Below are 26674 nucleotides of genomic sequence, written 5' to 3' on the forward strand. Positions count from 1 at the left end.
TCCTAATTACAATTTGCTTTGCTTATCACGAACAATTAACACAATATAAAAGTAAAAAATAGGCAGAGCCGAATCTAATTTGATAATCATGTAAAATGTACATAATTGTGCGGACGTGCAAAAGCGTTCGGAGATCCGATGTCAGCAATGCATCACCTTGCTCCAGAAGTATCCTGTGCTGTAGTACCTAGATTGAAGATGTCCATTTTCGACGTCGGTTCTGGCTAGCCTGACGTCTCACACTAAATTATACCGCTGCTCTATACTTGAAGAAACTGACGTCCGTGGGCGTGGCGTAGCAGGTAGTCTGGGTAGCCAGGCAACTTGTTTTCGCGACTGGAAGAAAAAGGAATCTTTCCTTAGTATCGTTGGGCTTCAATTTCCGTGTCGACTCCTTTCTCCTCCTTCACGCAAGACATCTCATCCATACCCCACCTCTCATCACAGCGTTGGTTTTATCGGGAGCGGCAGGTGTAGACTGGAAGGAGGAAGCCTCGACATAAATCATGCTTTGTCGGGAGCAGTCGGCTTTGGAGCACGGGTAGGCTACGGGTCAACTCCCTGTGGACGTCTCGTCCCTCATGGATAATTTAGCCAGTGTTGTGAGCTCGCCTAGCCTATGTTTTTCTATCAGTTATTTTCACATTTTAGCGATGGAAATACAAGGTGTAGTAGCCTATTAACTGTTGACAGTCTGTTAAGGGTTATGAAATAACATGCCATGCAATTGTTGCTCGAATGTTTCCATTCATAGCTACATTATTGTTTCATCACTAGGCATTAATAACCTACGCTGGCACGCTTCCTAATTGATAGCCTTGTCTGCAAACACAACACCCAATTGAATAAGCTATTGCAAAGAGTATTCACTGATGCATTGTCAAGTGTGCAAAGTACACACACACACACACACACATATATATGTATATATATATACACACCCTTTATGTTCTCTCCAGTCAGACTGAGGAGCACCTCCCTTTATGAAGGGGACCAGATCCTTAAATGACCCTTTGCTGAAGTCATCTTGATTTATTCCCTCAGATCATGACATGCGGCTTACCAGATCTCCATAAGCGCGGTGCCAAGGATCACGAGTGAACATGGGGATCAGGTCCAGAAATGTTGCTAACGGTTCAGAGGAGCAGAGGGACAAAAAGACATCAGCCCTGCCCGTGGACTTGGACCAAGAGGCTGGGGTGGACAAAGATGGAGCTCTCTTGTTGGTGGCTCCGGGTCGGGAAGATTTCAAAAGGAGCACGCAGGGTTTTGGACTGTTGGCCAAGACGCCCCTGGGGTACACGCGACCCGTTAAGCGGAATAACATCAGGAAGCGGAGAATTCAAACCCTTATTTATGATGCCCTGGAGAGACCGAGAGGATGGGCGCTACTGTACCACGCGTTTGTGTAAGTAACCAAAATATCTGTGTGAAGTCTGTTTTACTCCCACACATACGTAACTTGTTCCCTTTGTTCTACAGTATTTCAATTTGAAACATTTGCTGAGAAAAGTCTGGCAGAATACTGGATAGAAAGAAAAAAAGCACACATGGCTCACACCTTGGAAAATAATCCAATGTCAAGTCAATTTTATTAATTTTAATATCCAAACCGTTTATGTAAAAATTATTGCCCTAAGATAAAAAAATTGAGGTAGACAGCATTATATGCTCAGAGCACACATCTCAAGTGTCTCACTTATCAGTCTCGCCCAAGTAATTTGAGTATAAGTAGTCCACCATTTCTAAGACTTAGCGCTCACAATTTAATACAATTTTTTTTAAGCCAGCCCTTTTGTAATTGAGCAAAATGTATGGTTTTGCTTTCATGTGTTTTTCCATGTCACAACTCTATTCACAGATGAGTAACTGTGTGTATGTAAATCTGGTAATCCTTTAATTTAGATTAATTGGAGAAGTGGTAGTTTTTAAGTCAATGAAAGACGTTTGTTTCACCAGAGGACAACAAAATAACACCTAAAGGGGATGTATGCCCCAAACCAAACCCAAAAGCAAATTGATCTCAAATGAAATGGTGACCAGTCTAGGGCAGGGATGGGCAACTTTGATGGGGTGGGGGCCACAAAGAATTGGAACTCATCATGAGGTGCCGCAGTGGCTCGTGGGTCAGCGTATATCCACATCAGTCCATGCCCCCACCTTGTGAGCAAAACATTTTAGTGGACCCCCTCGTGAAAGCGAAGATACTTTAAAAAAACGTTTTAAAGTTAATTTCCTGCATTTCTGCACATTTTACCATGGTGCATATAGTGACCATTTTTCTGTTTTAAAGCACGTTTTCTGCAATTCTAAACATTTTGCTATGGAGCGGAGAGAAACATTAGCAGTTTTACAGCTAATTTCATGCAATTCTACACATTTAGCAATAAAATGGAGGCAAATGATGCTCAATAGGCTCCACCCTGGTCGGTAATTCAACCATGCTTACTACAATTTTAGATAGCTGGCCGCTAAACATTTAGTTGACATAGGCTAACTGAGTGACTGCTGATGCGCAACCACATTTTCAAAATTGCACCTTGTGTATTCTATTATTCTAACTCTCAACAGTAAGTTGAGACCCAGACTGAGTACCCAATTTGTGTGAAATTGGTCCGTGGGCCTACAAAAGGGGGTCCGGGTTCCACCAGTTGCCCATCCCTGGTCTAGGGAATTGACTCTCATGACCATTCTTGATCTTAGCCTAATGCTGTAACTCAGTAACAGATTGCACACGTCTGTCTGTCTGACCTGTCTGTCAAATCAAACTTTATTTGCCACCTCTGTCGAATACAACCTTACTGTGAAATGCTTACTTACAAGCCCTTAATCAACAGTGCAGTTCAAGAAGAGTTAAGAAAATATTTACCAAATAAAGTAAAGGATAATGAAAAGTAACACAATAACAAGGCTATATACATAGGGTACCGAGTCGGTGTGCGGGGGTACAGGTTAGTTGAGGTAATTTCTACATGTAGGTAGGGGTGAAGTGGCTATGCATAGATAATAAACAGCGAGTAGCAGCAGTGTAAAAAACAAATGGAGGGGGGGGGGTGTCAATGTAAATAATCTGGTGGCCATTTGTTTAATTGTTCAGCAGTCTTATGGCTTGGGGGTAGAAGCTGTTAAGGAGCCTTTTGGTCCTAGACTTGGCGCTCTGGTACTGCTTGCCGTGCGGTAGTAGAGAAAACAATCTATGACTTGGGTGAATGGAGTCTTTGACAATTTTTTAGGGCTTTCCTCTGACACCGCCTACTATAGAGGTCCTGGATGGCAGGAAGCTTGGCACCAGTGATGTACTGGGCCGAACGCACTACCCTCTGTAGCGCCTTACGGTCAGATGCCGAGCAGTTACCATACCTGTCCTTGAGGATCAGCGTAGCAGACGTGTTGTTGCCTACCCTTACCACCTGGGGGTGACCCGTCAGGAAGTCCAGGATCTAGTTGCAGAGGGAGGTGTTTAGTCCCAGGGTCCTTAGCTTATTGATGAGCTTTGAGGGCACTATGGCGGTGAATGCTGAACAGCATTCTCACATAGGTGTTCCTTTTGTCCAGGTGGGAAAGGACAGTGTGGAGTGCGATTGAGATTGTGTGATCTGTTGGGGCGGTGTGCAAATTGTAGTGGGTCTAGGGTATCTGAGAGGATCCTGTTGATGTGAGCCATGACCAGCCTTTCAAAGCACTTCATGGCTACCGACGTGAGTGCTACGGGGCAGTAATCATTTAGGCAGGTTACCTTCGCTTCCTTGGGCACAAAGGACTATGGTGGTCTGCTTGAAACATGTAGATATTACAGACTCGGTCAGGGAGAGGTTGAAAATATCAGTGAAGACACTTGCCAGTTGGTCCACGCATGCTTTGAGTACACGTCCTGGTAATCCGTCTGGCCCCGCGGTTTTGTAAATGTTGACCTGTGTGAAGGTCTTGCTCACATCGTCTACTGAGAGTGTTATCACACAGTCGTCCAGAACAGCTGGTGCTCTCATGCATGCTTCAGTGTTGCTTGCCTCAAAGCGAACATAAAAGGCATTTAGCTCATCTGGTTGGCTCGCGTCACTGGGCAGCTCACGGCTGGGTTTCCCTTTGTAGTCCGTAATAGTATTCAAGCTCTGCCACATCCGACGAGCATCAGAGACAGTTTAGTAGGATCCGATCTTTATCCTGTATTGACGCTTTGCTTGTTTGATGGTTTGTCTGAGGACACAGAAGGATTTTTTTTAGAAGCATCCGGATTAGTATCCCGCTCCTTGAAAGCGGCAATTCTAGCTCAGTGCAGATGTTTCCTGAAATCCAATTTATTGATCTAGTCACTGGTGCTTCCTGCTTAAATATTTGCTTGTAATCTGGAATCAGGAGGATAGAATTATGATCAGATTTGCCAAATGGAGGGCGAGGGAGATCATTTGCAGTGCTTGACTTGGGCAGGAGCTCACCGGAGAGGAGTACCGGCACCTCAAATGTTCTACTGCTTGTGCTCCTGTTCCTCTTATAGAATATTAGCTCAAAAGTATTGTGGAGCTCCTGCACCTCAGTATAAACGGTACCTGCAGCTATTCCAGTGCAAGTCAAGCACTGCACGTTTGTGCCTAGGTGAGAACTATATGTGTGGTCCATTGCAGGGTCACATTTATATATGTGTGTTAGGCTCAGGACTGCATCTATTAGGGTCCTATGTGGTAGCATCAGGAGAAGAGGTTGAACTATTATGATTTTTCGACGCCGATACCGATTATTGGAGGACCCAAAAAAGCTGATACCGATAAATCGGCCGATTTAATAAATAATAATAATAAAAAAACGTAATTTTTTCTACATTTTATTTATTTTTGATTTTTAAATTATTTTTTGTAATAATGACAATTACAACAATACTGAATGAACACTTATTTTAACTTAATATAATACATCAATAAAATCAATTTAGCCTCAAATAAATAATGAAACATGTTCAATTTTGTTTAAATAATGCAAAAACACAGTGTTGGAAAAGAAAGTAAAAGTGCAATATGTGCCATGTAAAAAAGCTAACGTTTATGTTCCTTGCTCAGAACATGAGAACGTATGAAAGCTGGTGGTTCCTTTTAACATGAGTCTTCAATATTCCCAGGTAAGAAGTTTTAGGTTGTAGTTATTATAGGAATTATAGGACTATTTCTCTCTATACCATTTGTATTTCATATACCTTTGACTATTGGATGTTCTTATAGGCACTTTAGTATTGCCAGTGTAACAGTATAGCTTCCGTCCCTCTCCTCGCCCCTACCTGGGCTCGAACCAGGAACACATCGACAACAGCCACCTTCGAAGCATCGTTACCCATCGCTCCACAAAAGCCGCGGCCCTTGCAGAGCAAGGGGAACAACTACTCCAAGTCTCAGAGCGTGTGACATCACCGATTGAAACGCTATTAGCGTGCACCCCGCTAACTTGCTAGCCATTTCACATCGGTTACACCAGCCTAATCTCGGGAGTTGATAGGCTTGAAGTCATAAACAGCTCAATGCTTGAAGAATTGCGAAGAGCTGCTGGCAAACGCACGAAAGTGAATGCTTATGAGCCTGCTGCTGCCTACCATCGCTCAGTCAGACTGCTCTATCAAATATCAAATCATAGACTTAATTATAACATAATAACACACAGAAATACGAGCCTTTGGTCATTAATATGGTCGAATCCGGAAACTATAATTTCGAAAACAAAACTTTTATTCTTTCAGTGAAATACGGAACCGTTCCGTATTTTAACTAACGGGTGGCATCCCTAAGTCTAAATATTGCTGTTACATTGTACAACCTTCAATGTTATGTCATAATTATGTACAATTCTGGCAAATGAATTACGGTCTTTGTTAGGAATACATGGACTTCACACGGTTCGCAATGAGCCAGGCGGCCCAAGCTGCTGCATATACCCTGACTGCTTGCACGGAATGCAAGAGAAGTGACACAATTTCCCTACTTATAAGAAATTCATGTTAGCACGCAATATTAACTAAATATGCAGGTTTAAAAATTAGAGGTCGACCGATTATGATTTTTCAACGCTGGTACCGATACCGATTATTGGAGGACCAAAAAAGCCGATACAGATTAATCGGACGATTTTTATTATTTTATTTGTAATAATGACAATTACAACAATACTGAATGAACACTTATTTTAACTTAATATAATACATCAATAACATCAATTTAGCCTCAAATAAATAATGAAACGTGTTCAATTTGGTTTAAATAATGCAAAAACAAAGTGTTGGAGAAGAAAGTAAAAGTGCAATATGTGCCATGTAAGAAAGCTAACGTTTAAGTTCCTTGCTCAGAACAGGAGAACATATGAAAGCTGGTGGTTCCTTTTAACATGAGTCTTCAATATTCCCACGTAAGAAGTTTTAGGTTGTAGTTATTATAGGAATTATAGGGCTATTTCTCTCTATACGATTTGTATTTCATATACAAATCGTATAGAGACTATTGGATGTTCTTATAGGCACTTTAGTATTGCCAGTGTAACAGTATAGCTTCCGTCCCTCTCCTCGCTCCTACCTGGGCTCAAACCAGGAACACATCGACAACAGCCACCCTCGAAGCAGCGTTACCCATGCAGAGCAAGGGGAAAAACTACTCCAAGTCTCAGAGCGAGTGACGTTTGAAACGCTATTAGCGCGCACCCGGCTAAATAGCTAGCCATTTCACATCGGTTACACCAGCCTAATCTTGGGAGTTGACAGGCGTGAAGTCATAAACAGCGCAATGCATTGCGAAGGGCTGCTGGCAAACGCACGAAAGTGCTGTTTGAATGAACGCATACGAGCCTGCTGCTGCCTACCATCGCTCAGTCAGACTGCTCTATCAAATCATAGACTTAATTATAACATAATAACACACAGAAATACGAGCCTTAGGTCAGTAATATGGTCAAATCCGGAAACTATCATCTCGAAAACAAAATGTTTTTCCTGTCAGTGAAATACGGAACTGTTCCGTATTTTATCTAACGGGTGGCATCCCTAAGTCTGAATATTCCTGTTACATTGCACAACCTTCAATGTTATGTCATAATTACGTACAATTCTGGCAAATTAGTTCGCAATGAGCCAGGCGGCCCAAACTGTTGCATATACCCTGACTCTGCGTGCAATGAACGCAAAGTGACACAATTTCAACTGGTTAATATTGCCTGCTAACCTGGATTTCTTTTAGCTAAATATGCAGGTTTAAAAATACATCTGTGTATTGATTTTAAGAAAGGCATTGATGTTTATGGTTAGGTACAGTCGTGCAACGATTGTGCTTTTTTCGCAAATGCGCTTTTGTTAAATCATCCCCCGTTTGGCGAAGTCGGCTGTCTTTGTTAGGAAGAAATAGTCTTCACAGTTCGCAACGAGCCAGGCGGCCCAAACTGCTGCATATACCCTGACTCTGTTTGCAAGAGAAGTGACACATTTTTCCTAGTTAAAAGAAATTCATGTTAGCAGGCAATATTAACTAAATATGCAGGTTTAAAAATATATACTTGTGTATTGATTTTAAGAAAGGCATTGGTGTTTATGGTTGGAGCAATGTGTACCTAAGCGATTATATGCAATGCAGGACAGGCTAGATAAACTAGTAATATCAACAACCATGTGTAGTTAACTAGTGATTATGATAAAAAAAAATAAAAAAATGTATAAGATAAGTTTAATGATAGCTAGCAACTTACCTTGGCTTCTTACAACATTCGCGTAACAGGCAGGCTCCTCGTGGAGTGCAATGTAAAGCAGGTGGTTAGAGCGTTTGACTAGTTAACCGTAAGGTTGCAAGATTGAATTCCCAAGCTGACAAGGTAAAAATCTGTCATTCTGCCCCTGAACAAGGCAGTTAACCCACCGTTCCTAGGCCGTCATTGAAAATAAGAATTTGTTCTTAACTGACTTGCCTAGTTAAATAAAGGTCTAAAAAAAAAAATCGGCCAAATCGGCGTCTGAAAATACCGATTTACGATTGTTATGAAAACTTGAAATCGGCCCTAATTAATCTGCCATTCCGATTAATCGGTCGACCTCTAATCAGGAGTGTGTGGGGTAGGGTCAAGAGGAATTTGTGTGTGCGCTCTATGGTATGTTTAGCGTGTTTTTGTGGTCATTGGCTGAAGTCTTTGCACTTCGCAATTGTGGTAGGAGTGTGTATGTGTGTGTTCACGCACGTGTGTTTTTAAAATTTGATTTAACCTTTATTTTGACAGGAGTCAATGCTGAGACTGGACAGGCATATGACCTTTTTTGACTGTTCAAGTACTCGCTAGATTTTTTTTCTGAGTACCCTTATTTTTAGAACAAACACTGAAAAAAATATGTGTGCATTTATCTATATGCTAAAAGTGAGAAACAATGGCTAATTTATCACAACCTTTACAGATGACGAATCCAAATTGCTAAATTGGATACCTACTCATTTAAGGGTTTTTCTTTAATTTTACTATTTTCTGCTTTGTTGAATAATAGTGAAGACATCAAAACTATGAAATAACACATGGAATCATGTAGTCACCGAAAAAGTATTAAACAAATGTAAATATATTTGATTTTCTTCAATTTGGTTGAGGTTGGGTGAATGTGGAGGCCAGGTAACCTGATGCAGCACTTCATCACTTTCCTTCTTTGTCAAATAGCACTTACACAGCCTGGATGTGTGTTGGGCCATTGTCCTGTTGAAAAACAAATGATAGTTCCACTAAGCGTAAACCAGATGGGATGGAGTAACGCTGCAGAATGCTGTGGTAGCCATGCTGGTTAAGTGTGCCTTGAACCTAAATAAATCACTGACAGTGTCACCAGCAAAGCACCATCACACCACCTCCTCCATGCTTCACAGTGGGAACCACACATGCGGAGATCATCTGTTCACCTACTCTGCGTCTCACAAAGACACTGCGGTTGGAACCAAAAATCTCAAATTTGGACTCATCAGACCAAAGGACAGATTTCCACCGGTCGAATGTCCATTGCTTGTGTTTCTTGGCCCAAGCAAGTTTCTTCTTCTGATTGGTGTCCTTTAGTAGTGGATTCTTTGCAGCAATTCGACCATGAAGTGGTGTAAACCTTGCCGCCATTGGACTCTGGAGCAGTGGAAATCTGTTCTCTGGAGTGATGAATCACGTTTCAACATCTGGCAGTCCAACTGACGAATCTGGGTTTGGCGGATACCAGAACGCTACCTGCCTCAATGCATATTGGGTCATGTAGTAAATAAATGAGTCAATAAAAGAAAGTGCCATTTATTGAAACTGTAACATCAACTGGTTATATTATGAAGTAGTCCTGTGTTGCTCAGTTGGTAGAGCATGGTGCGTGCAACGCCAATGTTGTGGGTTCCATTACCACGGGGGATCGGTATGAAAATCTATGCACTCACTACTGTAAGTCGCTCTGGATAAGAGCGTCTGCTAAATGACTAAAATGTAACCTCAGCAGTGTGGTGCTTGCTTGATGAAGCCTATGGCTGTGCAATGGCATAGACTTGTTTTGTTAGTTTAGCAGACAAGGCAATCTTATTTCCCGAGCCCTTATCACAGTGAACACCTATTTTATAGTATAAAACATGATGTAATATAACAGAATAAAATGGAACAAAGTACTGTGGCTGAAACAGTTGTTTTCAGTAATTATTTGAAACGGGGCTCAATTTGACAAGTTGAAAGACACCATTTTGTAGGGTTACAAACCGAAATCTGTCTTCTTTTCGATATACAGATGTTCGATTGAGTTTATTATGCTTGTTCCTTGGAATTTTCTACATGCATGAACAATTCTACATTGAACGCTGCATGGGATGAATTATGGCCAGGACATCTGTCTGGTGAGTAGGCTTAATGACTCTGATGAAAATACGCACTTTGTCTTTATCAAAGTAATGTTTTTGCATATTTTCAGTGTGGAACTGTCTATTTTTAGGGGGCTAATTAATAGCCTAGGCTAACCAATTCTAAATGCCACTAGCAGTTCGCAAAGTTGGGTTGTCACTAACGTTAGTTACCACAGCCACAAAGTCATCAATCATGCTTGTTTCTACAATTTTGCTTCTTAAAATCAGATTTTAAACCTTACTCTTAACCCTAGCCACACTGTTAACCTTTTGCCTATCCCATCAGTTAGATACCTTTTTTCTAAGCATTCATTTCTTTAGGCGCACACAGTGCGTGCGTGTGGAGCGAGCAGACAGACAGACAGAACGCAATTGAGTGAGTGAGACGGGAAAGGGAATTTAGGGAGCAGAACTGTGTGATGCTTGGTTTCCTTTTTTTGTGCCCTGTAAAGCGCTACAGAGGGTAGTGCTTACGGCCCAGTACATCGCTGGGGCCAAGCTTTCTGCCATCCAGGACCTCTATACCAGGAGGGTGTAAGAGGAAAGCCACAAAAATTGTCAGACTCCAGCCACCCAAGCCATAGACTGTTTGCTCTGCTTCCGGGAATATCTGCATTGACCCTTTTTGCACTAACTCTTTTGACTCATCACATACGCTGCTGTTACTGTTTTATTATCTATTCTGTTTCCTAGTCACTTTACCCCTACTAGCTATATGTACGTACCTACCTTAATAAACTCACAGCACTGCATATCGGCTCAGTACTGGTACCTCGTGTATATATCAAAGTTATCGTTCTCTACTCATTGTGTATTTATTCCTCGTGTTAATATTTTCCTATTATTTTTCTATTTTTCTCTCCGCGTTGTTGGGGAGTCTTTCCTTTTCCAGTAAAAGGAAATACTTCCATATTAGCAAGGCATTATACAGTCATCTCTACTCTGAGAGCATAGGCATTGGGAGCTGTCTGCCAATAAGTGCACCAGTTTGTCTGCATGCCAAGGATCACTATACTGATCCAGGATAGAACTGCTGATGCATCTCTCTCTCTCTCTCTCTCTCTGTCTCTCTGTCTCTCTGTCTCTGTCTCTCTCTCTGTATTTGTCCATCCTGTTCTTCTCCCTCTCTCGTTTAAGTGTATGCACCTCTTATCTCTCGTAACATCAGTCTGTGGAGCAAGAGTGGGTTTCAAATAAAATTGTATGTCACATGCTTCTTAAACAACAGAGAAATGCATTTACCAAGCAGGGCATTTCCTTACTTGGTTTTCATCATGGCATATAACAGATGTTTATTTAAAAAAAGGGGATGCTGGACGCATACTGGCCAGAAAATTATTCAGACTCAAAACTATTATTATTTTTTTACAAAGGTGAGAGTGCGAAGGTGCGTAGAGCCCAAAAAGTGTGCGCTAGAGCAAGTTAGAGTAAACGTTTGAGCTAAGTGATTTCTTCACATGGATTTACCCATACCAGTGGAGGCTGGTGACTTGAAGAATATAGGAGGGTGGGAGACCCACGGTATAGGTGCGGACCAGACGCAGACGTCAAAGCGTGTTAAAAAACCACCAAAGACAAGTCATTTTAACAAAGACATTTATAGTAACATATTATGGGGAATGGGAATGAGAGGGCTACTTAGTGTTGGGAAGGGATCACAGCAGTGATGGTTTGAGGCGTGAGTTGAGGTGTTCAGAGGCTTGACTTCAGTGCAGGACAGAGGGGTGAACTACAAAGCAGGATCAAGGAATTAGCAAGCTAACTTGCCTAAATATTAGGGATGTGCATCTTTCCCTTTCAAGACGATTCGACACATACAGTGCATTCGGAAAATATTCAGACCCCTTGACTTTTTCCACATTTTGTTACGTAACAGAGTTATTTTAAAATGGATTAAATAGTTTTTTTCCCTCATCAATCTACACACACTACACCAAAAATGACAAAGCGACAGAGCCAAAAAGTAACAATAAATATAGTATGTAAAGAGGAAAAAAGAAACAAAAAAGAAGTGAGCCTCCTCCAACAGGAAACTGTTGAGCATGAAAAACCCAGCAGCGTTTCAGTTCTTGACACAAACCAGTTTACCTGGCACCCAAGTTCTAAGGCACTTAAATATTTTGTCTTGCCCATTTAACCATCTGAATGGCACATACAGTTGTCTCAAGGCTTAAAAATCCTTCTATAACCAAATAATGGTGTCAGTGATCTTCAGGTTGGAAAGTCATAGCTCTAAAATGATACCCGAGTTTCTGAGTTGGATGACCATTCGAAATGATTTTTCCCAGTCGGATTTTTCCCAGTCGGATCTCTTTTTCTAAGTTCTCAATTGTCTTGAATGCTCGGAAGTCTGAGATTTCCGATTTCCTAAGTTGTTTTGAACAACGCATTAGTCTCAGTGGAGGGAGGGAGAGAGCAGCAGAGGGTCCGCCTCTCACGGCCCATGCTCTCTCCTTCCTTTCCTCCGGTGAGGCTGACCAGAGAGAGGGGACACCGTCTTCCACCTGATGGCGAAGTCGCACCGCATCTGCCTCGTTCAGAAATTCATGACCAGAGAAAGTGAAATATTCCTCTATTAAAATAGACACGACAATCTGCTAATAATAATAATAAAAAAGCAGGGCTGTCGATAGACTTGGCTGCTCATTCACTACAGCACGAGTGAATGTAAGGACAAGTGGGTTTTATGTTTTGTAATAGTGTTGAGTAAAAACAGTGACAGTGCTGAATATAAACTTAAACATGAACTCACTCGTAAATTGGATTTAACAAGTGAAATCAATAAGGAATCATAGCTTTCACCTGGTCAATCTGTCACGGAAAGAGCAGGTGTTCATAATGTTTTGTACACTCAGAGTATACAGTTGATTTCGGAAGTTTACATCCACTTAGGTTGGAGTCATAAACTCGTTTTTCAACCATTCCACAAATTTCTTGTTAACAAACTATAGTTTTGGCAAGTCGGTTAGGACATCTACTTTGTGGTTGACACAAGTCATTTTTCCAACAATTGTTTACAGACAGAATATTTCACTTATAATTCACTGTATCACAATTCCAGTGGGTCAGAAGTTTACATGCACTAAGTTGACTGTGGCTTTAAACAGCTTGGAAAACTCCAGAAAATGAAGTCATGGCTTTAGAAGCTTCTGATAGGCTAATTGACATAATTTGAGTCAATTGGAGGTGTACCTGTGGATGTATTTCAAGGCCTACCTTCAAACTCAGTGCCTCTTTACTTGACATCATGGGAAAATCAAAAGATATCAGCCAAGACCTCAGAAAAAATTGCAGACCACCACAAGTCTGGTTCATCCTTGGGAGCAATTTCCAAACGCCTGAAGGTACCACGTTCATCTGTACAAACAATAGTACGCAAGTGTAAACACCATGGGACCATGCAGCCGTCATACTGCTCAGGAAGGAAACGCGTTCTGTCTCCTAGAGATGAACGTACTTTGGTGCGAAATGTGCAAATCAATCCCAGAACAACAGCAAAGGACCTTGTGAAGATGCTGGAGGAAACGGGTACAAAAGTATCTATCCACAGTAAAACGAGTCCTATATCAACCTTAACCTGAAAGGCCGCTCAACAAGGAAGAAGCCACTGCTCCAAAACCGCCATTAAAAAAAGCCAGACTACGGTTTGCAACTGCACATGGAGACAAAGTTGGTACTTTTTGGAGAAATGTCCTCTGGTCTGATGAAACAAAAATATAACTGTTTGGCCATAATGACCATCGTTATGTTTTGGAGGAAAAAGGGGCAGGTTTGTAAGCCAAAGAACACTATCCCAACCGTGAAGCACGGGGGTGGCAGCATCATGTTGTGGGGATGCTTTGCTGCAGGAGGGACTGGTGCCCCTCACAAAATAGATGGCATCATGAGGAAAGAAAATGATGTGGGTATATTGAAGCAACATCTCAAGACATCAGTCAGGAAGTTAAAGCTTGGTTGCAAATGGGTCTTCCAAATGGACAATGATCCCAGGCATACTTCCAAAGTTGTGTCAAAATGGCTTAAGGACAACAAAGTCAAGGTATTGGAGTGGCCATAACAAAGTCCTGACCTCAAACTTATAGACAATTTGTGGGCAGAACTGAAAAAGTGTGTGCGAGCAAGGAGACCTACAAACCTGACTCAGTTACACCAGCTCTGTCAGGAGAAATGGGCCAAAATTCACCCAACTTATTGTGGGAAGCTTGTGGAAGGCTACCCAAAACGTTTGACCCAAGTTAAACAATTTAAAGGCAATGCTACCAAATACTAATTGAGTGTATGTAAACTTCTGACCCACTGGGAATGTGATGAAAGAAATAAAAGCTGAAATAAATCATTCTCTCTCCTATTATTCGGACATTTCACATTCTTAAAATAAAGTGGTGATCCTAACTGACCTAAGACAGGGAATTTTTACTTGAATTAATGTATTTGGCTAAGGTGTATGTAAACTTCCGACTTCAACTGTATTTTGTTTGTATGTTTGGGCTTTTATAGTTTGTATTTGTATGTGTTGGGCTTTAGCTGAGATTATTCTTTAGTCAAGTATATTTGTCCAGGCCTCAATTGTTCCTTGACTAGAACCATTCATTATCGCTGTGTATTATTCGAATGTTATATCTTCTAATAGTAGCTTTAACCAAATTGGGAGAGAGTGAGGTGAATGCCATCTAATAGCCAACATCTTTTTTTGTTGCAGTGCTACCTGCATGCAGTAATCGTCTCTGGTTTATTCAGATATTCAAGGAGCTATCATCGTTAAATTACATAGTAGATGCGACGCATTGGATATTTACATTCATGCACTTTGTCCCAGAAGCATTTAATTGCAGGGAACGTCCACATCATATGAAGTGCCTACCTGATTTAGGGGACCCAGTGAACAGTTGGGCTAAATTTCAAATATTATAAGTTGATGGTCCGGATTACGGGATGTCAAGGTCATATTTCACACATTAAGTCGCTCTGGATAAGAGCGTCTGCTAAATGACTTAAATGTAAATGTAATATTTCTCCAAATTATGTTTCAGTTGAAGGGTTGTTCAGATTCAATTACATCTGTGGACCACACTTTTTTAATGGCTAGCTCAGAATATGAGATTTCCAAAAGTTTATATATTACAGAGATCAGTCCTTTCGGGAGCCCAGATAATTTATCAATACCATCATTGGATGGTTTGGTATAGTTTGGTTTCTCTAGAGACTCCATAGGCCAGCATAGATGACATAAATTGTTAAGTATAGGAAAAAAAGAGTTGCCTGGTAATGTGTTTATTTTTTTCACATCTTGGAATGTTCTCAAACCATTACTGTCCATGATATCGGCAACGATACAGATTCCACATTTGGACTACTGGGGGGATGCAAAAGGCCGCCTCCAGATCGCAAGACATTATTGTGAAATATTGGAGTATTGGCATGCCATCCCATTCACATTGTTTAAAAATCTTGAGCCAAATAGAGATTGTGTGTGCAATAATAGGACCAAAGCATAGTTTATATCAGTGAAGAAGGATGTATCAGTGAAGACCACCTCGTACAGGGCAATAGGAGACACCATATTTCTCTCTATACTCAGCCAGGGGGCAGTACAATCATGTCTAAACCAATTTAGGATGGGACGAAATGCTAGTATCTGGAAATGCAATTTAAAGTTTGGTACGGATAGTCTTTCCCTCTTTGTAAGTTACATTTTATCCACGATCTCTTACCTTGCCGTATACATTTTGAAACCACACTATGGTTTCACACTAACCACACTACACTACAACACAACTGATTGGTTCAAATGCGTTAACCTCTCTAGGGTAGGTGGCACCAAATCGTCCCACCTACGTAACAGCCAGTGTAATCCCGTGGCGCGTTATTCAAAAACCAAAAAAATGCAAAAACGTAAATTTTTCAAACATATAGTTTGACATTTTTTACACCATTTTACACTATTTTAAAGACAAGACTCTCGTTAATCTAACCACACTGTCCGATTTCAAAAAGGCTTTACAACGAAAGCAAAACATTAGATTAAGTCAGCAGAGTACCCAGCCAGAAATAATCAGACACCCATTTTTCAAGCTAGCATATGTCACATAAACCCAAACCACAGCTAAATGCAGCACTAACCTTTGATGATCTTCATCAGATGACAACCCTAGGACATTATGTTATACAATACATGCATGTTTTGTTCAATCAAGTTCATATTTATATCAAAAACCAGCTTTTTACATTAGCATGTGACTAGCATTCCCACCGAACACTGCCGGTGAATTTACTAAATTACTCACGATAAACGTTCACAAAAAGCATAACAAGTATTTTAAGAATTATAGATACAGAACTCCTCTATGCACTCGATATGTCCGATTTTAAAATAGCTTTTCGGTGAAAGCACATTTAGCAATATTCTCAGTAGATAGCCCGGCATCACAGGGCTAGCTATTTAGACACCCAGCAAGTTTAGCACTCACCAAAGTCAGATTTACTATAAGAAAATTGTTATTACCTTTGCTGTTCTTTGTCAGAATGCACTCCCAGGACTTCTACTTCAATAACAAATGTTGGTTTGGTTCAAAATAATCCATAGTTATATCCAAACAGCGGCGTTTTGTTCGTGCGTTCAAGACACTATCCGAAAGGGTAAATAAGGGTGACGAGCATGGCGCAATTCGTGACAAAAAAATTCTAAATATTCCATTACCGTACTTTGAACCATGTCAACCGCTGTTTAAAATCAATTTTTATGCCATTTTTCTCATAAAAAAGCGATAATATTCCGACCGGGAATCTGCGTTTAGGTAAACAGACGAAAGAAAATAAAGCACTTGGTCCACTCGTGCACGCGCCTAAGCCCATAGTACTCTGATCGGCCACTTGCCAAAAGCGATAATGTGTTTCAGCCAGAGGCTGCCTCGATATCGTTCAGCTTTTTCCCGGGCTCTGAGAGCCTATGGGAGCCGTAGGAAGTGTCACGTTAGAGCAAAGATCCTCAGTCTTCAATAAAAAGAGCCAAGATGAAACACAACTTGTCAGACAGGCCACTTCCTGCAAGGAATCTTCTCAGATTTTGGCCTGCCATTTGAGTTCTGTTATACTCACAGACACCATTCAAACAGTTTTAGAAACTTTAGGGTGTTTTCTATCCAAAGCCAATAATTATATGCATATTCTAGTTACTGGGCAGGAGTAGTAACCAGATTAAATCGGGTATGTTTTTTTATCCGGCCGTGTCAATACTGCCCCCTAGCCCTAACAGGTTAAGAAGGAAAGAAATTCCACAAATGAACTTTTAACAAGGCACACCTGTTAATTGAAATGGATTCCAGGTGACTACCTCATGAAGCTGGTTGAGAGAATGCCAAGAGTGTGCAAAGCTGTCATCAAGGCAAAGGGTGGCAATTTGAAGAATCTCAAATATAAAATATATTTCGATTTGCTTAACACTTTTTTGGTTACTACATGATTCCATATTTGTTATTTCATAGTTTTGATGTCTTCACTATTACTCTACAATGTAGAAAATAGTAAAAAGAAAAGAAAAACCCTTGAATGAGTAGGTGTTGTAAAACTTTTGACCGGTAGTGTATATGAACATATTTGAATAAAACAGTGTCAGTTCCTCTTTAACACTACCATAGTATCACTCTATGCTCAGAAGATGAATTACACTCTTACAACAAAAAGGTGCTATCTAGAACCTCAAAAGGTTATTTGGCTGTGCCCATAGCAGAACCCTTTAAAGAACGCTTTTTGGTTCCAGGTTGAACCCTTACCACTGAGGGTTCTACCTGGAACCAAAACGGTTTATCCTATGGGGATAGCCGAAGAACCCTTTTGGAAGAGTGAACTTTTATGTTGCTCTTATTTGCAGAGCTAAACACTGTGTAGCCATTAGATGCACTTGCAATTACATATAACTATATAGCAGCACAGGCTAGTCAGTCATTTAATCAATGTACTTGCACAATACTGTACACTATAATAGCTATGTTACAATTACTTGGTTCTATGCAGTGAATACACACTTCATTTGGCAATAAAAGTAAATTAAGAACTAACAAGCTCTTTAAGAGAAAATCCTTCGTTCCCTGCTGTAAAGAATTTAGAGTTGATATATTTCCTCAGATATGAAGATATGATTTGAATTGCCTATTTTGAATTGCCAGTTTCTCTCCTATGTTTACACCTAAACTAATGTAGTTTTGAGTAATGCATGTTTCTATTGATTATAAAACATACCACTACTTCTGCATCACACGTACCCCCACCTAACTTCATATATATTGGATACATAGCTGGAAGGTAAACTTATCTGTACGGGAAATTAAATCAAGTATGCACAAATGCATGTTCATTTAATTGAGCACTCAATTAATCGCAGTCTTTTTATTATATGGTGAATGTATCCATTGTTGGATGACGTAATTATTCTTTACACAGTGACAGTGGCACACGTGCTATTCATATTGCATGCTAGACCAGGGTTACACGGCATGTATATGTAGGATTCATGTCTTATGGATTACACCTTTGAAAACATTATTTTTCTTTTCAAACTTGACACTGTTTTCTAGATAAACAAATTGACACATCACTTTCACAGATATACACACACTGAGTCAGACAATCACCTCATCAGTACATTCACCTCATTTATACTATAGTCATGACAGCGGTTTGTCACTGAAATCTGTTTTTTCATCAGAAATGATTGCTTATGGGTACCTTCATATGTGTGTAAAAATATTAATTGTTCTCAGATTGTAAATTCATGTAATTATTTTTGCAAAACGCTATATATCCATAGTTTGGCTGGAATGGAATGTTCGTATGCTGTATATTTGTCTGTGATTGTATCTCACCTAGCCATCTTAAGATGATTGCCCTGGATAAGAGTATCTGCTAAATAACTATTGGCCGACTGAGCCACAGAGCTCACTGATTGGCAGACTGGCTGATGCACAGACCAATGTGGTACACAGCAAGCTGTGCCCCAACGGTATGGAAAGTCTGTCGTTATTTTTTATATTTGATCTGTCTCAGAGCAGGCACATTTGATTGATTTCTTTCCAGGGGCTGGAACCATGATATTATTTTCCAATCGTTCCGTTCCAAACAGAACCCCAATTTTATTTATTTTTTTCCGTTCACTTCCAGTGTTACAACATGAATGGTTCATAGTTCCTTTTCAAAAAATGTTTTACCTGTGAAATCAGCATAGGTTTGACATTTTAATTTACTCCACCAATTAGCACATATGGAGCAGCTTGCTATGGAATGGGTAAGCTAGTTTTTTTTACACGTTTGATGGACAGATGCAGGAGCGAGATGTGACTGAAATGTCCAGTTGGGGAGAGACCGAGAGGGAGGGGTGGACATGTAGGGGGCTTAGCTTGAAGCGCTGAGCTTCATGACAAGACGTGAGTTGGAACGTGTTTAGGCTATTACTAGCATCATAACTTCACTGAACGATAAATTGGACATTAGGAATATTTTTGGAAGAAGAAAGGTTATTGACCGGTTGTCAAGATTTGAAAATAACTCTTCCGTTTCAGAACACTAGAGATCACTTTCTTTCCCGGTTCTGTTTCCGTTCAGGAGGACTTCGAGTTTGGTATCAGACAAACAAGTCAGCGGACAAAGCTCCTATTGGTTGAGTTGAATCCCACGGGCGGGGCACCTGAGGAAGAATCAGATTTGTATTGGACGATTGAAGTTGTGTGGGCGGGGCATCCCAAAGACAAACGGAGCTGTTATTGGCTTAATGATGTTGGTCATGGTGAGTGGTCGTCTTTTTAAGACCTGCTCTTAACTTCGTACTCTGTTGTCTGGCGTCAAGCACCATTATCCCAAACACCAGAACAAATCCCATTGTCCAGCGCTATCAGCACTCATCTGTTCCCCCCCTCCTCCATCCTTCCATTCCCCCTCCACCGCTCCAAGAGACACATTCTGCTATGCTTTCCCAGGCCCAGACAAGCGTAATGTGCATGGCGCACAAGTTCTCCAACCCTGCCCCAACCTCCCCCACCAGGGACCTTACTTCAGGGCTTAAGGATGATGATGCCATCCAATTGAATTATGTCAAGTCGTGCACAGAAAACATTAACTACTCAGGTACCAGTCGTTTCACTACGGTTAGTCTGGGCAGCTGTGCTGGAATGAAGGGGCGTGCAGTGTGCTTTAGACTTGCTACAAAGACGGAGTGTACTGTGTTCAGACAGAGATGTGGTTGCGTCTCAATTGGTAACCTATTCCCTTCATAGAGCTCTACTTTTGACCAGGGCCCACTAGTAGTAGTGCACTATGAAGGGCACGTGTCAAACTCATTCCATGGAGGGCAGAGTGTCTGCATGTTTTTGCTCCTCCCTTGTACTTGATTGATGAATTAAGGTCACTAATTGGTAAGGAACTCCACACACCTGGTTGTCTAATTCTTATTTGAATGGGAAAAAAACTAAAACCAGCAGACACTAGGCCCTCCATGGAATGAGTTCGACACCCCATTTTAAGTTGAAACAGAAAGTGGTATTGTCGGATCGGTGTCCCCCCCGCAGGACGGTTGAGCTAACGTAGGCTAATGTGATTAGTATGAGGTTGTAAGTAACAAAAAAAGCCATATCTGATATGGGCAGAAAGCTTAAATCCTTGTTAATCTAACTGCACTGTCCAATTCACAGTAGCTATTACAGTGAAAGAATAGCATGCTATGGTTTGAATAGTGTGCACAATTATGAACTTAAATGTATTAATAAACCAATTAGGCACTTTTGGGCAGTCTTGATACAACATTTTGAACAGATATGTAATGGTTCATTTGATCAGTCTAAAACTTTGCACATTTACTGCCGTCATCAAGTGGCCAAAATCTAAATTTTGTCTGGACTGGAATAATACATTATGGCCTTGCATTTCAAAGATGATGGTAAAAAAAAAACATTTGTTTGTATTATCTTTTACCAGATCTAATGTGTTATATTCTCCTACATTCATTTCACATTTCCACAAACTTCAAAGTGTTTCATTTCAAATGGTATCAAGAATATGCATATCCTTGCGTCAGGGCCTGAGCTACAGGCAGTTAGATTTGGGTATGTCATTTTAGGCGAAAATTGTAAAAATGGGTTGGATCCTTATTAAAGCATAAGTTGAAACAATATTTTACTCATAGCTTTATTGCTATAGCTACTATGCTGTGTGGTGCATTTGAAGAGAGATTTACAGGGTGAACAACAGTCAACAACAGACCTGACTCATCTTATAGGTGGACTCGGGGACGAACTGGGACCAGACATATCAAGGTCGCCACACCAGCCTTTGAGTTCGTCATTATTAGCCAAATAATGACCGTTTTGCACAAAAACTCCATGTTAGACCGGTCCACTGCACCGTACCCGATCGAGTAGGACTGATCGAGTACCCGATTTAGCATGTAAACCGCTGGACATTTGAACATCAAATGAATTGGCTGGAAGAGTAAACACAATTCCATATCCACACAAGGTTTTTTCTTATTCCTCAGACTGACTGCTCTGTAACAGACGAACCCCTCGGGGGGAACCGTCGTCTATGTAATAGCCATGGTGGGCTCAGGCTCTGTCCTTTTGAGATTAATTTGCATATTTGTGTGGCATATTCAGAGGTAATTAAGGAGGTCAGGTGCACATATGGCCACACGGCGCGCCGACGGGCATCTTGCGACTTCTTTTTTTGTTGATGTGGAAACTCAGTCGGACAATTACAGCGCTTGTGTCGACTACAGACTGTTCAGATACCATACTGGAGAAAAGGCCATTCACCATCACTGTTCAATATCGCAGCACAGTCAATGGACAATCATACACCACCACTCACCATCCGATCTGGGTTCAAATAGCTTGAATTTACCTGGCGCAATGGAATAGTCCCAAAAGTGAAAACGCCGCCCACCTGTCACTCAAGGCAGGGTCAATCAAACGCTATTTGAAAGAATACAAATATAATTTGAACCCAGCTGTATCAACCCATAAATTGAATGCATAAAAATATTATGATTATGAAGTCACCCACTGGACACAGGATACAACAGCCACTCAGGTTATTATTACTATGAATAACTACAACATATTGAAAATTATATAATGATACTATAATATCCTGTATATTATACTGTATATAATACATTTACCAGAAATACTACACTGAGCTTTACCACAAAATAGGATACCAAACTGGATATTATGTGAAGCATTACCACATCGCAAATGACATGACCAGACACTATCTTTGACTCTGACAACTCCCCAGTACCATTCCACATACAATGGACTGTGGTGGTCATGACATTTTGTCAGACGGTTAATGTCATACATATTTTATTTTTGGCAGGTCTAAATGCAGATGATATGAAGAAAATGTATTTCACAAGAACAGAATATGAGTTGGCCTACTGTATGTTATCTGGCTATGTGCCGTCCCATAGGCTGTATGCTTGTTCATTTAGCAGACAAGATATGCTTATAAGTTCATTGCCATTATTTTACATGATTTAAAGTAAGAATAATATAATTGAACTTAGCTGAATAAAATAGAATGGATATTTTTCCCATTCCGGAGCGAGAGTGAGCGCATATGAGGTGGCTATGTTCACTGTAAAAGTGATCATTTGAAACGGGTCCTATACCCTAGATTTTGAGTTATTTGGCTACTTTAGTTGTGAATGATACAAACCTTAGAATGTCTTAGAAATCAAAACATACAGTGCATTCGGAAAGTATTATGACCCCTTGACTTTTTCCACAATGGATTTACAAATGTAAAAAATCCTGATCAATCTACACACTACCCCATAATGACAAAGTGAAATCAGGTTAGAAATTTCTGTAAATGTATTAAAAATAAAAAACAGAAATATGTTATTTACATAAGTATTCAGACCCTTTTGCTATGAAACTCGAAATTGAGCTCAGGTGCATCCCTGTTTCCATTGATCTTACTTAAGATGTTTCTACAACTTGATTGGAGTCCACCTGTGGTTAATTCAATTGATTGAAAGGCACACATCTGTCTATATAAGGTCCCACAGTTGACAGTGCATGTCAGAGCAAAAACCAAGCCATGAGGTCGAATGAATTGTCTGTAGAGCCCCGAGACAGGATTGTGTCAAGGCACAGATCTGGGGAAGGGTACCAAAAAAATTCTGCAGCATTTGAATGTCCCCAAGAACACAGTGGCCTCCATCATTCTTAAATGGAAGAAATGTAGAACCATCAAGACTCTTCCTAGAGTAGGCTGCCCGGCCAAACTGAGCAATCGGGGGAGAAAGGCCTCGGTCAGGGAGGTGACCAAGAACCCGATGGTCACTCTGACAGAACTCCAGAGTTTCTCTGTGGAGATGGGAGAACCTTCCAGAAAGACGACCATTTCTAAAGTACTGCACCAATCAGGCCTTTATGGTAGAGTGGAGAGACGGAAGCCACTCCTCCGTAAAAGGCACATGACAGCACGCCTATAGTTTGCCAAAAGGCACCTAAAGGACACTCAGACCATGAGAAACATGATTCTCTGCTCTGATGAAATCAAGATTGAACTCTTTGACCTGAAAGCCAAGCGTCACGTCTGGAGGAAACCTGGCACCACCGCAGCAATATGCTGTGGGGATGTTTTTCAGCAGGGGAAAAAAATACCTGTCATCTATCCACTTAATAACGAATGGAGGACGCTTTTTCCGTGATTCATTTTCATGTCAGCCAAGTAGGCTATACTCCTGTTTGTAACGAGAAACAATGTGCTTAATATTAGGAAACTTAAGAAATACATATAGTATGCCTAGCCTATAGAAAGCTGATGCGATCCTGCTGTTTTTAATAGAAGCCATCACTCTGTTTTCTCACGGAATTACATAGCCTACAGAAATGTTGTGCAACATGAGCTCATGGTCTCTCATGACGTATTTGATTAGAATTTTGAGGACATTTGCATTGATGTCAGAGTGATTAGAGGGACAATAAAGTTCTGAGTACCAGGCAGTTAGATAGTTTGGTAGGCTACTAAAACCAGCAGCAGCATCAGAGCTTGGAGAAGCCTAATTACGGTGTCTAAACGGTCACATGGAATTTGACTGCCGTCGTGACTGCCGTTGTGGTGGTAATGCAGTCACCGTAACAGCCCTAGATGGACTTAATTTCACATTTAGAACAAACACACTCTCACCAAATCAGTCACACACACACACCACATCCCCCAACCCATCTCCTGCCACACACACACACACACACACACACACACACACACACACACACACACACACACACACACACACACACACTCCACATCCCCCAACCCATCTCCTGCCACACACACACACACACACACACACACACACACACACACACACACACACACACACCACATCCCCCAACCCATCTCCTGCCACACACACACACACCACATCCCCCAACCTATCTCCTGCCACACACACACACACACCACATCCCCCAACCCATCTCCTGCCACACACCACACACACACACACACACACACACACACACACACACACCACATCCCCCAACCCATCTCCTGCCACACACACACACACACACACACACACACACACACACACACACACACACACACACACACACACACACACACACCACATCCCCCAACCCATCTCCTGCCACACACACACCACATCCCCCAACCCATCTCCTGCCACACACACACCACATCCCCCAACCCATCTCCTGCCACACACACACACACACACACACACACACACACACACACACACACACACCACATCCCCCAACCCATCTCCTGCCACACACACACACACACACACACACACACACCACATCCCCCAACCCATCTCCTGCCACGCACACACACACCACATCCCCCAACCCATCTCCTGCCACACACACACACCACATCCCCCAACCCATTTCCTGCCACACACACACACCACATCCCCCAACCCATCTGCTGCCACACACACACACACACACACACACACACACACACACACACACACACACACACACACACACACACACACACACGTTAAAAATGGCCCTAAAGATTGATGCTAAACAACGTTTGACATGTTTGAACGAACGTAAATAGATTATTTTTTTTACTTTTCGTCGTGACTTTCCCCCAACCCATCTCCTGCCACACACACACACACACCACATCCCCCAACCCATCTCCTGCCACACACACACACACACACACACACACACACACACACACACACACACACCACATCCCCCAACCCATCTCCTGCCACACACACACACACACACACCACATCCCCCAACCCATCTCCTGCCACACACACCACACACACACACACACACACACACACACACACACACACACACACACACACACCACACCCCCCAACCCATCTCCTGCCACACACACACACACACACACACACACACACACACACACACACACACACACACACACACACACACACACACACACACCACATCCCCCAACCCATCTCCTGCCACACACACACACCACATCCCCCAACCCATCTCCTGCCACACACCACACACCACATCCCCCAACCCATCTCCTGCCACACACACACACACCACATCCCCCAACCCATCTCCTGCCACACACACACACACACCACATCCCCCCAACCCATCTCCTGCCACACACACACACACCACATCCCCCAACCCATCTCCTGCCACACACACACACACACCACATCCCCCAACCCATCTCCTGCCACACACACACACACACCACATCCCCCCAACCCATCTCCTGCCACACACACACACACACACCACATCCCCCCAACCCATCTCCTGCCACACACACACACACACACACATCCCCCAACCCATCTCCTGCCACACACACACACACCACATCCCCCAGCCCATCTCCTGCCACACACCACATCCCCCAACCCATCTCCTGCCACACACACACACACACCACATCCCCCAACCCATCTCCTGCCACACGCACACCTCTAGCTTAAGGCCTTCCTCTGGTCTCGCCATTTCGAAGTGTATATTTTTATTTCACCTTTATTTAACCAGGTAGGCTAGTTGAGAACAAGTTCTCATTTACAACTGCGACCTGGCCAAGATAAAGCAAAGCAGTTTGACACAAACAACAACAGAGAGTTACACATGGAATAAACAAACATACAGTCAATAAATACATTAGGAAAAGTCTACATACAGTGTGTGCAAATGATGTAGGATAACGGAGGTAAGGCAATAAATATGCCATAGTGGCGAAATAATTGCAATATAGCAATTAAACACTGGAGTGATAGATGTGCAGAAGTTGAGTGTACAAGTAGAGATACTGGGGTTCAAAAGAGCAAAATAAATAGAATAGATAACAGTATGGGGATGAGGTAGTTGGATGGGCTAATTACAGGTGGGCTATGTACGGGTGCAGTTTGGTATTCTCCTTCCTCCTCCAATCTTGTCTCCCGCAGCCCTCTTAAAGGAGACTGAGATCAATATAGTAGCAGGTTTGAGGGGGAGCACCCTGAGGAGGATTCTCTTACACCCAGAGAGAGGAAAGGAGATCTGGCCAGTGTAAGTGGAAACCCCTCTCCATGGCCTTGGGCACAGCAACACATTCAGATAACTGATAGGTCAGTGGCTGTGCTCCACTAATGTAACTCACATTGTCAGGGTCGTGGAGGATCTGGACACAAAGGAGAATTGGGTGACACTTGACATAACGTCTGGCAGATGCTTTGTTAGCATATTACGAGCATGACTCATAACTAAATTCCGAAATCTTGTGGTATCCCTTTAAACTGACTCAGTGTGCTACAGTGTTTCCCCTATATTCAT

At 41.8% G+C, this 26674-nt stretch overlaps 1 protein-coding gene across 1 annotated transcript in view; it reads left to right on the plus strand.

Moving 5' to 3' along the window:
- Positions 1 to 291: 291 nt before the first annotated feature.
- Positions 292 to 26674, plus strand: part of kcnq3 (potassium voltage-gated channel, KQT-like subfamily, member 3) — a 169646-nt gene continuing 143263 nt past the window's right edge. Inside the window, exons 1-2 of the mRNA XM_045693793.2 lie at positions 292 to 541; positions 1045 to 1408. Coding sequence (XP_045549749.2) covers positions 1104 to 1408 — 305 coding nt within the window. The 5' untranslated portion in view covers positions 292 to 541; positions 1045 to 1103. The remainder of the gene's footprint in view (positions 542 to 1044; positions 1409 to 26674) is intronic.

Source organism: Salmo salar, chromosome 14 (genome assembly GCF_965601325.2).
Source record: "Salmo salar chromosome 14, fSalSal1, whole genome shotgun sequence".
Lineage (NCBI taxonomy): Eukaryota > Metazoa > Chordata > Actinopteri > Salmoniformes > Salmonidae > Salmo > Salmo salar.